Source organism: Scheffersomyces xylosifermentans, assembly GCF_036884685.1.
Source record: "Scheffersomyces xylosifermentans strain CBS 12540 chromosome Unknown RJT20scaffold_5, whole genome shotgun sequence".
In the NCBI taxonomy this organism is placed as follows: domain Eukaryota; kingdom Fungi; phylum Ascomycota; class Pichiomycetes; order Serinales; family Debaryomycetaceae; genus Scheffersomyces; species Scheffersomyces xylosifermentans.
Genome location: NW_027042943.1, coordinates 319,531 through 331,721, shown reverse-complemented (window position 1 = coordinate 331,721; position 12,191 = coordinate 319,531). Strand labels below are relative to the sequence as shown.

The 12,191-nt window shown below is 40.8% G+C and overlaps 4 protein-coding genes across 4 annotated transcripts; 2 read left to right on the top strand and 2 right to left on the bottom strand. All coding sequences in view use genetic code 12, as the record gives it.

The window, feature by feature from the left end:
• The first annotated feature begins 723 nt into the window (after positions 1-723).
• On the top strand, positions 724-2,720 carry RJT20DRAFT_47325 (uncharacterized protein). Its single transcript, XM_064920285.1, has one exon. It carries the CDS (start codon positions 859-861, stop codon positions 2,683-2,685), a length of 1,827 nt encoding a protein of 608 aa, XP_064773542.1. The 5' UTR covers positions 724-858; the 3' UTR covers positions 2,686-2,720.
• Positions 2,721-3,377: 657 nt separating this feature from the next.
• Positions 3,378-4,899, top strand: RJT20DRAFT_47327 (putative alanine--tRNA ligase). Its single transcript, XM_064920286.1, has one exon. It carries the CDS (start codon positions 3,451-3,453, stop codon positions 4,795-4,797), a length of 1,347 nt encoding a protein of 448 aa, XP_064773541.1. The 5' UTR covers positions 3,378-3,450; the 3' UTR covers positions 4,798-4,899.
• A 1-nt stretch (position 4,900) lies between these two features.
• On the bottom strand, positions 4,901-6,013 carry MRPS9 (mitochondrial 37S ribosomal protein uS9m). The gene has a single exon (XM_064920287.1). The coding sequence runs from the start codon at positions 5,964-5,966 to the stop codon at positions 5,025-5,027; it is 942 nt and encodes a 313-aa protein (XP_064773540.1). The 5' UTR covers positions 5,967-6,013; the 3' UTR covers positions 4,901-5,024.
• Positions 6,014-6,590: 577 nt separating this feature from the next.
• SNT1 (Snt1p) lies at positions 6,591-11,232 on the bottom strand. Its single transcript, XM_064917327.1, has one exon. The coding sequence runs from the start codon at positions 10,752-10,754 to the stop codon at positions 6,672-6,674; it is 4,083 nt and encodes a 1,360-aa protein (XP_064773539.1). The 5' UTR covers positions 10,755-11,232; the 3' UTR covers positions 6,591-6,671.
• Positions 11,233-12,191: the final 959 nt, after the last annotated feature.

The following is a 12,191-nucleotide window of genomic DNA, read 5'->3' as shown; positions in this document are numbered from 1 at the left end:
AACAATACATGTACCGAAGAATCTCTGGAGAGTCGGCTTATATGTGGAATTATGTACTACAATTATGATTATACTAAAATACTTAAATACAAAAGATATATAGAATAGAGAGGAATGCCTTAGATGATACTGATAATGACCAGGACTAAGAGAAAAATCACGAATGCAATAGCTCACTCTCTGCCAATAGCCCTCTACGTTGTTTGCCATTCTTTGAGGTTGCGATTCTGTGACTCTGTGAGACTCAAAGTCTCATTAAGCACTTTGATAATATTAAATAATAAAACATCACTTCATGTGATTTGCTCAGGTACTAACACTGTTACTATATATTTATATATTTACATATACATATATACATACATACATATATATATAACAATATACATACATATATAACAAAATACACATATACACATATATACATATATACATATATATACATACATACATACATACACACATACACACATATATAACACTATAGTATATCAACCAACTCCGACACAACACAACTTCACTCATACTCATACCAACCCCCTACTCATACTCACACCAACACCCCTACTCTCCAATACCATACTATAGTATCCCATACATTATCCCATACCAGCCCTACTTACCAACTCTCACAGATAACCCGATTTCCTGCACCAAATCTTTTTGAATGCCTTTGTTTACCTTTTCTCTCGATTCGATTTAATTAAATATTGAAGCTTTCAGTTAGAATTGATCTTGACAGAGAAGGCAAGAAAAAGATTAAGAATCTAGGAAAGTAGGTCGTTAACAGAGATATACTGACGTTAATACGATCTAGGACACGTAAAACTCTGCTTTTTATTCTGTTTTAACCAAGCCATGTCGTCGTTTAAAACGCCTAGAAAGACCAATAGCTCAGTTTCGGGCTCTTCTGCAACCGCCGTAGACATCCAGGTATCGGAATCAAGAAAAAGACAGTCCAAGAGAGACGACGCCATCAGAAGAAAGATCGAAAATGACTTGAGTAAGAAGAAACGCTCTGGAACAAGAACTAGTAGAAGCAAGAAGGCCATTCCTGGTACAGTGTTGTCATTGAGACCATCAGAACCCATTATCTGTAAGACTAGCGCTACGGTCTACGAAGTATCACAGTTAATGAGCGCCAGAAGAGAAAACTGTGTCTTGGTGGTCAACGATGTCGGAGAACTCTTGGGAATTTTTACCGCCAAAGATTTGGCGTTCAGAATCGTCGGCTCTGGTTTAAATGCTTCCACAGTCACTATCGATCAGATTATGACTCCAAATCCACAATGTGCAAATTCCAATGCTCCAGCTTCTGAAGCTTTGACCTTGATGGTAGAAAGAGGATTCAGACACTTACCTGTTTTGGACGACAGCAATCAAATCGTGGGTGTTTTGGATATCACGAAATGTTATGCTCAACAAATGGAGAAGTTGGAGAGAATGCACGCGTCTTCCAAAAAGCTTTATGAGGCCTTGGATTCGGTTCACTCCGAGATGGGTGTAGGTCAACAACCAATGCAAGTATTTCAATACTTTGAAAACTTAAAGAACAAGATGAACGGACCAACATTAGACTCTGTTTTGGACGCTAATACCACCCCAGTGTACTCTAACGTCAAGTCGACAGTTTATGAAGCTACTGTACAAATGAAGGAAAACAGAACCACCGCCGTGCTTGTGAAAGATAGCAACGACGAAGTCACCGGAATTTTCACCTCCAAGGATGTCGTTTTAAGAGTCATTGCCGCCGGATTAGACCCAAAGAAGTGTTCAATTGTTAGAGTTATGACACCTCAACCAGATGTGGCCAAAGTCACTTTGCCTATCCAACAGGCTCTTAGACAGATGTTTGAAGGACATTATTTAAATTTGCCTGTTGTTGGTGATCAAAATGACATCATTGGTATTGTTGAAGTCTTGAAGTTGACCTACGCCACTTTAGCTCAGATCAAACAGCTTGAATCAGCAGACTACACTGAACAAGGAACTCCTATGCAACAACAAGATTCAGAGGGTCCAGCTTGGAATAAATTCTGGACATCTTTGGATGATGACGACACTGAGTCGGTCCACTCTGATTCCATTACTGGAAGTGCACCTGATGTAACAGCCTCTGAATTTCAATCTTTTAACGTGGATATTAAACCATCGGATTCTATTTCTCACGTGGAATCGCCAGCAAAGCCATACAGACAATCAGCTCTTGCTGCTCAACCAGAAGAAAACTTGCCTTTCACTTTCAAATTCACCTCTCCAGCAATTGGCGGCAGAGTGCATCGTATATCATTAAGACCAAGTGAAGGAATCCTGAAGTTGAGAACTTTAATTGACGCCAAGTTGCATCCCAAGGATTTTGAATTCTTAAGAGTGTCGAAGTCTGAGGACGAAGGCGAGGTTTATGCTATCAGTTATGTCGATGATGAAGGAGACATTGTCTCTATCACTTCTGACAGCGATTTGAAAGAATGCATTGCAATCAATATGCGTTTAGATAACGATAAGGCTGATCTTTATGTTCACAATCCACACGAGCAAGCTCCTATTGAGAATATCAAGCTTATAAATGAAAAGCGTGGCAAGAACACCATTGTTGATGGTATTTCTAATGAGTTGTTGATTTCTGGCGCCTTGGCCGTGTTAGCATCTTCGATTGTACTTGGTTTCACTCTCACAAGAAAGTGAATAGATATTCGACTTTAAACATTAGCTAGATACCCAATTAAATGAATAGAACTTCTGAAATGATATGGCGTTAGGTTTTGCAGCACTCTTTTGATGTATGTGCCGTTACTCGTATATAGCCATAATTTGCAATTTTACCTATACAAATGGTATATTCAAAATTTGACTGCAAAATATACACCATTCTCAGAGCTACTTCTTGTTGGATATAAGAAAAGAGAGAGGTGAAATAATACAAACTGATGCTGTTGTCTTTTTCACGGAGCTCCATAAAACAATTAGCCGAGTTTTATGAGATTGACAGTAATAACCTGACCCAAACAACAAAAAAACAGTCGCTTAAAGCCCTAAGCCAAACAGCCCTCGACCCCTTTACCTACAGCCTCTCTACATGTACTACTAATCCCACTGGTTGATCCCAATATTATTTACAAAAAAAAAGAAATTAAATCGAATGCCAATGCCAATGGCATCCAAGGAATCTCGCTTCTACAACAATGATCCCCAAAAACATTCTTCACTTCTTCCGTGTAATCTTATGCCAATTAACGTACGACTCACCAACATGTCAAAAAATCCATCCAATGTAAACCCGGCAGATAATATGTCATAATCACGTCACGTGAGCTGTCTTCATGCGGCTCTGATAACGGAATTATTCATTTTTTTCAATTTCCGTTTTGCATTCCTATTGCTATTGATTGGAAGAGATTTGCAATAGTTTGTAGTGTTTTAGTGTGTTTGTAAGTTTGTAAGTTTACTAAGATGACCACAGCAACGTCAACTATCGTAGGGGCATTGGCCTGCCAAAAAAACTCGTTTTTGAAGACATTCAAGACCAACGTCGTGTCTAGTTATGAGTATACGCTTCCTCCGACTTCTCGTGACAAACAGAACAAGAATAAGAAGTCCAAGGAGCCAGAAGCACCAAAAGAGGTGAAATATGCCGTAGAATTGGAGGATACTATCTTATTCCCCGAGGGAGGTGGACAACCTTTTGACAAGGGTACTATTACCTTGCCAGACGACAAGATTGTTCATGTAACTACCGTGTTAAGAGAGAAGTTGACGGCATTGCACATCACAGATGCCCCAGTTGAACCAGGAACGGAAGTGACTTTGCATTTGGACTGGGACAGAAGAATGGACTTAATGCAACAACACACCGGTCAGCATCTCTTGTCTGCTGTGTTCGACACATACAATCTCGAGACTTTAAGTTGGTCTATGGGAGATATTGTGAACTACATCGAATTGCCAGAGAAAGTAAGTGACGAGATCGTGGCCGAAGTTAATGCTAAAGTTAATGATCTTATATTCCAGGGCCTACCTATTAAGGTAGTTACCCCAGACCAGCATGGTGGCGAATTGGATACGTCCCACATTCCTGATGATTACGACTTGTCTCAAGGTATCATCCGAGTAGTGAAAATTGGCGAGTTGGATGCTAACCCATGTTGTGGAACTCATTTATCATCTACAGCTCAAATCCAATCAATGTCACTTTTGCATCAGGTAAGTGTCAGAGGAGGACACTCTCGGTTATACTTCATCTGTGGTGCTAGAGTTTACAAGTATTTGAGCAAACAACACGAATTGTTGAAGAATGTTAGTGGTAACGTGTTATCATGTCAAATTGAAGAAGTCGTAGACAAGGTTACAGTCTTGAACCTGAACTATAGAAAGGCTCTTTCTAGGGAATCCAACTTGCTTAAGGAGATCGCCAATGGCGAAGCTCAGAGAATTTTCAACAGATTTAAGACCTCTGATTCTGCCACTGTCGATTACGTTTACAGAGCAGACAACAATGCAGATTTCTTGCTTTTGGTTCAAAAGGAGTTGACTACTTTGATCAACACCAACAAAGAAGCCGGAGTCAATGTTTCAGACAAACAGACTGTTGTCTTGTTAAACGGAGACTACCCTTCAGGAACCGGTGGTATGGTCAAGATTGTAGGACCTCAAGCAGAGACAATCCAGGCTGAATTGAAGAAGAAAATTACTAACTTGAAAGGTGGAGGAAAGGGTGCTTCCTTCCAGGGAAAGATTGCTAAATACGAGAAGGGTGAGTTGGAAGATGTTCTTTCTTACTTGGATACCTTCCGTAGTTAATATCTATAAATGATCCCCTATCTAGACTTTCAAGTATCAAGATGCAAAGCAACCTTGATATAGAAATATGAATGCATGTATAAAAACAAACGTCTTTCAATGATCTCGTAGCCATATATTACAATTGATTTAAACCCTAGAGTCTCATTTGGAAATGATCATGGAATGAGATATTCATTAATTAATATGTACATGATTGTGCTGTTAAATATATATACACAAGCACATCAACGCTTGACCCACGTTGGCGACTTTCTGGCCTTGACCTTACCTGGCTTCTTTCTCTCAACGACTCTGCTATCACTGGTCATCAAACCAGCCTTTGATAATCTGGGTTTGAGCAAAGGGTTGGTAACGACCAATGCCTTGGCAATGGCGTACATAATTGACTCCACTTGGCCAGTTACTCCACCACCACTAACAGTGGCAAAGATATTGTATTGACCCTCCTGGCTAATCACCTGGAATGGATATGCTATTTTCTTACGGTCTGTGTCCTTGGAGAAGTACTCGATCAAGGACTTGCCGTTGATCAATGTTTCACCAGTACCCTTTGTTAAGTAAACCTGTGCTCTCGAAACCTTTCTCTTGGCCTTTCCGAATGCTCTTCCAAATTCATCCAAAGTCTTGAGCTTTTTAGCGGCTCCAGTGAAGTCATTGGAGGTACTTCTGTACTTCTCCAACACTTCAGTAACTTCTCTAGGCATTAACTCATGGTCAATAGTTCTTAATCTATGCAAAATGTTGGTCAACTCCTTGTAGTGAATATCCTTAAGTCTAGTACCAGACTGGGTCAAATTCTTGTAGTTTTCGAACGAAATGAACTTGTTACTACGGAGTTCTTCGTCGGAAAGTACTCTAGTAGGAAGGTTAATGTACTTCCTTAATATAGCATTTAATACGTTCATGTTCTCATCATGAACGGGGTTTCCGCCAAAGAAAGTCTTGAGAGTGGGAACCACTCTATTTCTCTCGTATTCATAGTTGTTCAATCCGGCTTTTGTAACGTTGGCCTGGATCGCTATTCTAGTTCTGTTCTTTTCTATCTTTGCACGTAAAGACTCAGATATCACTGGTCTAGCGTCTATTTGCTCCTGGAGTCTGGCCGAAAACTTGGAGAAATTCCTGCTGGGGATTCTCAATCCCTTTATTGCCGAGAATTGTCTCATTCCAACCACGTTTACCAAGATAATCTACCGTCTAACAACAAACTAATCCAACGACTGGTTTCGTACCATTAAAATCAGAATTGTTCAATCTGAAAAATTTCTTGGTCACGAACACGACCTTTGCTATACACAGGGAGTCGAGATGGTAGCGCAGATCGAGAAATGGAAGTTGATTGGTAGCGTTGTTGGCCATAACTATGTATAGTTAGTGGTGAGGGTTTATGAGTGATTCTATAGATGGTGATAAATGGGTATGTGATAAATGGGTATGTGATAAATGGGTATATTGTGATAAATTGTATATTATATGAAATGGGTATATGATATGGAATGGGTATATGATACTAAAAGGATATATGATATTAAATGGTATATGGTAAATTGCTATATAGTAAATCGATGTATGATATTAAATGTCTTTATGGTAAATGTCTATGTGATAAATGGCTAATTATATTTTTTTGATGTATAATGGACATGGTTGTATGGTATTTCCCTGATATTTCTTGACAATGTATGTATACGGTATGTAAATAGTATACTTGCAAGGTTATATCATATTGAATATACCAGACGAAGTTAACTTCTAATACTACACTAACACCAATATTTGAATTATCATAATGTACATGGTTGGAGCGCTTTATTGGTTCTAACTATATTAATACATACCAGAAGAAATGAATAAATAATTACAGTACGTCATTAATTGGTGCTTTGATCGTTATTTCCATTTCCGTTGGAAGAGCCATATGGAGTAGGGTCAGCAGAAAGCAAGCTGGCGATGCCATTTCTCTTAGTAGGCGCAACAGGTGGCTTGAAGCTAGGCTCGGAAGAGGGCGAGTTCAACAAGTCGTGAAGGCTGTTCTTGCGTGGTGCATTAACATGAAGTATCGACCTGGCTACCGGCTCCGGCTTGACAGGACTAGAGTCTGAATTCAACAAGCTCATAATTGAGGCTTTGTGAGGAGCCAGAACCGGAGTTGCACGCACAGGTGGCAAAGAAACAACCGCATCTTGAGGATAGCGATGCTCCGTCTTTATTTGGCTTCCATGCGGGTATATTTGTTGATGTGCATGGTAAACCTGTTGCTGTTGATGCTGCTGTTGCTGATGCTGCTGCTGTTGATATGGGAATTGTGGTTGCTGATAACGTTGTTGGTACTGGGTAGGAGCAGGTTGTTGTTCTACACTTACGGGAGGTACATCAGCAGACAATAAAGAGCTAATTGATGGTCCAACGTGAGGTTTGTGAACGACTCGCGGTAATTGAGTTTCACCCAATACTGGAGCATGTTGAAATGTTCCCATAGGAATGTACTGCCCAACTATAGGCGCAGGCTGTACAGCAGCCACTATTGGAGGAGGCTGTTGGATATGGCGCTGTTGTTCCACTTGGTGCTGGTGTTCTGTACGAACTTGCGGCTGTTGTTGCTGTTGCTGTTGCTGTTGTTGTTGGGGCTGTTGAGACTGTTGAGGCTGTTGGGGCTGTTGATGTTGTTGAGACTGTTGCTCTTCTTGTTCTGTAACTTGTGGTGAGGACTCTGCAGAGCCACCTTCTTTTGGATTCAACACAGCAGCAAACTTTGCTTCAAGTCTCTGGTCAGCTTCTTCCGCAAGTTTATTCCAACCATTTTTCTCAGAGTTCCTCTGAAAATAATTTCTAACCATTGTAGCGGTCTTGGTAGTCAACTTGTCGGCAATTGTTGTCCACTTGGTTCCATGCTCCTTTAACAAATGCGGAAACATCGTTGCTTCCGTAATACTCCAATATGAGGATATTGTCCTACGGCGCTCTTTATTGTCACCTTCAACCCCCGATTCATTCTGCTGTTGACCGTCATTTGTGTTCTTCTCCGAACTGTCAACCCTTTCAGATTCATCGAGTTTCTGTTGATCTACGCTTCCATTCGATTGAACTTGGAAAACACCAGTAGCAGAAGCTTCAGTAATTTCCTCCTTCCTTCTACGTGCCTTCTTCTTTGGTGGCGTATCTGTATCGCTGTCAATCTTTTTGCCATCTTCACTGATAATATTAGAACTACCGTTGTTAACGGTAGTGACAGAGACGGTGGAGGTACTACTAGAAGAGTCGGGCTTCTTCTGTTTTCCTTCGAAAACAGGAGCTGCTGCTCTCTTTCTACGACCTGTCTCTGTGAATAATTCTTCCGTAAAGGGCTCCAGCGGGAGGGCATTAGGCAATACTCCAGTCTTAGCTTCCAATGCCACGTCAGTGAGTATGTTGGCCACTTCTGTACCCGGTGTAGTCACCGGTGTCTGTGTTTGTGAGACATTTCTGGAACGAGGCTGTCTTCCACGACGACCCGCTTTTTTGGTTGCTCTCTTTTTGTGCTGAACAAGTAACTGCTTATAATTGACGGCCTTCTTAGTAATATAATAGTGGATCACACAATCAGAAGCGCTTCTCAAGCTACCCATATGTCTTGAAATAGCACCAAATCTTTTTGGGAACAAACAGAATCCCTCACAGAAGAGCTCATGCTCCCTTGGCGAGAAGTTGTTAATAAAGTCAGTCTTTACTCTTTTGGCCCATTCTTCTTTGTCTTGAACTATGTTATTGGCATCCATGAACTTCACATCATTTCTCAATACTGGATCAAGTATGAGTGGTGGAATCTTTGCTGCCACTCTTTCTGCCTTTACAATTGGATCTTCATCCTGCTCTTGCCCAAGAGACTTCAAAATTTCTTGAAATTCAGCTTCAGTTGTTACTAAGTCGCCGTGTCTTCTACCTCGTCTATTCCCTGGCTGAGAAACAGAAGCAGCTACCGCCTCGGTACTAACATTTGTAGTTGATACGTTGCCGGATCCGCTCGTAGAACCTCCTGTTCTGGGTATGTCGTTATGGAATTGTGGTTGATTCTGTTTCTTATTGTCGCTAGAATCAATTTCTCTCCTCATCTCATCATCAGCAGGATGGAGCAAGCGTAATTGCTGGTCCATCTTAAGTCTTTCAAGCTCCCAGCGCCCCATACCTTTAGTATATTCATTCCAAAGAGTGAGCTGTTTACGACGAAGAGCTTTGTTCCTAGTCTTTAATGAGTTTACAAGCGAGGGCCGCTGTTTTATAAATTTGGCAAAAGTTCGGGAAAAGAAGGGATAATCATTGAAATCACTAACGGGCTCCACTAAAGAGTACTTTAGTATTTCAGAACTTTTGTCGCTATTCACCTCTTTAGTGAATTCTAACTCAAGGTCTCTATATTCAGACTCAATACGGGTCAATGGGTAGGTACATCCTTCAGGGTAACAAATTTCATTGGAGACATCAATCTTGGTCACCTCTTGTTTTACCTCTGCTTTGTTTGGCGATATATTGTCGACCTTTGTTTCTACAAGTGGACTCTTTGTTTCATTCTCCCGCTCAGCGTCTATGTCATCTTGCTCCTTTGTTTTATCAAAATCTTGTACTTCATCATCCGCTACTTCATCATCATCTTGCTCTTCATCGACATCTATTTCATCCAGTTCTTCTCTGGAATCTGTACTTTTCTTCATAAGTAGTTCATCTTTTCTTTCTATCTCATTGAACTCCATGGCTTTTTCCGTCTCTTGTTTCTCGTTAGATGTAGTTGGTGTGTCATAAATACCCGGAGAAGGCGAATAATCATCACTGGATTCTTTCTTCAAACCGAGAGACTTTTCGTTTTCAGTACTATCGCTATCTCTGTCTCTATCTCTGAGTTCACTGATAGTGTCTTCCTCATCATATGTCACAGCGCTTCCACTGCCGCTTACGCTTCTTGGTTTGGTGTAGTCTCTATCGGATGCTTTATTCGGGAAGCGATCAGTAGGCTTCACTGCGGATGATATAGGAGAGCCATAAGTCGATGATGAAGCATACGTAACAGGAGAGTACGGGTTTCTTGGTCCAGAACCAGGATAATAGGTATCACCTCGTTTCCCAGCTCCCACAGGTCCAAGACTGGTATTATTAGCACTTGCTACAGTCCCACTTCCACTATTTACTAATGCTGATGATCCACTGAAAGAAGGGCCACGAATTCTATCTTTGGCAGAAAAACGGGAACCCGCAGAGCCCGACAACAGGCTTCTATTGCTAGCTATGGGCACTTTATTGGAATTATATGATGATGCGTTTGATTTCCATTTGAGATTTCCTCCACTTAAAGAGTTCGCCAGAGCTTCTGATTGAGAATATGGATGGTCGTATTTCTCTTTTCTATTGTCATTAGGATTGTTATTGTTACTAAACATGCGTGCGTTATAAGTGGAGAGTGTTGGTTTGTTGGATGATGATAAACGGGAATCTCCTGACTTTGTTCTATCTGAACGCCAGGATGAGTTGTAGAAGTCGTTGTTATTATTACTACTGGTGTTATTTGGATTATTGGGATTGCTATTCGGATTGGTACCGCTACCTCCTTGGAAGTTATTGTTATATCCATATGTGCCATAATATGAACCATATGATTGGCTGCCGCCATAATTTCGACTATCTCGCACATTTGGTCCAGTTCCAGCGTTATAACCACTCCTTGAAAGCGAGTTGGACCCTACTGAGTGACCCATAGATGACAGCGAAGACGGTATACTTCCATCATTGGAACTACTATTATTATTATTATTATTGAGCTTAGAATGCGAGAGCGACGACGAACCTGGACCGCCACTATTTCCACCGCTCTTGTAGTCACGGCGGGATGCTGTATTCGGTGAATAAAAGTTCTTCCTTCGAGATTTGCCGTAGTCTGTATACTCGTTTCGCTCATTGTAGCGAGACGCTGGTGGGCCTCTTCCTGACATGGCAAGATGTGTATGTGAAGGGTTCTCAGGAGATTGATTGGATATTAAATAACAGCTTTTCCGGATGAAATAATGGTACTGGTGGTGTGAAATGTGTAGCTTTCTGTGTAAAGGGGTTGTATAGGTAATCAGCCAGTTCTATTGGTCAGACTTAAAAGTGGTATTTTACGGCTTAATCAATACGACAAAAAGCGCTGACAAAGGTACTTCCACAAAATTCAACTAGCTACTCTATCCTGTTCTTTCTATGATGACGCCAGTGCCAATTTGTGGTTGTTTCGATGCCCCTGTTGTAGTGGTACGTTTAAAAGCCTCTTTAGAGGACTCGCTTCTCGAACGCCAAAGGGATGTTACCGCCGGTGGTTTTCCGAGAAAATGAATCTTTACGAGGCTCAAGCTGGTGCTGAGTGAGGTATGGTATGCCTAGAGGCGATGGAAATGCTGGTATAACCGCTTGCAAGATGATGTTTGCAAAGGAATAACCGGTTGTAACTAAAAACCATTCGAGACCAAATTCCTTTTTTTTTCTTTGAGGGTTTGGATTTTTTATGAGCGTTTGAGGGCTTACGTAAGCGAACTGGTGGGTGTGTGAGTTGGCTGGGTGGTTGGAGAGAGTGTGAGAGTGAAAGAGTGAGTGGTGGGCAAGAGAGAAAATAGAGAAGAGAGGTGGTGGTAAGAGAGAAGAAGCGGGAGGAGAGACTTGTTAAGTGTGTAGTATTTGTGAGTTGTAAGAGTGTTGAGTGAGAAGAGTGTAGTATTTGTGAGTAGTAAGAGAGTAAGTAGAATGAGTGTTAAGTAAGTAACCGGTGAATAATGAGTGTAGTATTAGTGAGAAGCAAGAGAGTTAAGTGAGTAGTAAGAGTGTTAAGTGAGTAGTGAGAGAGTTAGGTAAGCAGTAAGTTAGCATGTTTAAGTGAGAGTAGTATTAGTGAGAATTATATTACTGAGCATTATTATTAGTGAGAGAAGTATTCGTGAGAGTTGTATTACTGAGCTGTCGCAAAATAGAGCATGAAGGGGAGGTTATGTAAATCTAATATTTGTTATCATAGATATTGTTAGTGTTTCACTAACCACCCAACATCTCTTCAATTATAATTGAAAGCCCTCTACGTTCAAATCTGGACTACAATTCAAAACTTAATAATAGTATGATGCAATTTTGAGTTTGGTAATGATACAGTATATACACTAGTCTAGAATCTATAATTATGAGCTGCAGCGATGATCATAACGTAGTCCATGATCAAGCAGCAAGGAAGAAATATGCAATAAAGGGGTTGAATGTAATTCCATATATGAAATCAGGTGGTTATAGGTAGCGGTATGGCTGGGACCGTGATAAAACAACTTATCACGATGTTAATGCAAATTAGATGTACTCGAACATCAGAATATAAATTTTGGGGCGGAAGAAATTGGCTCTATGAATTCTCT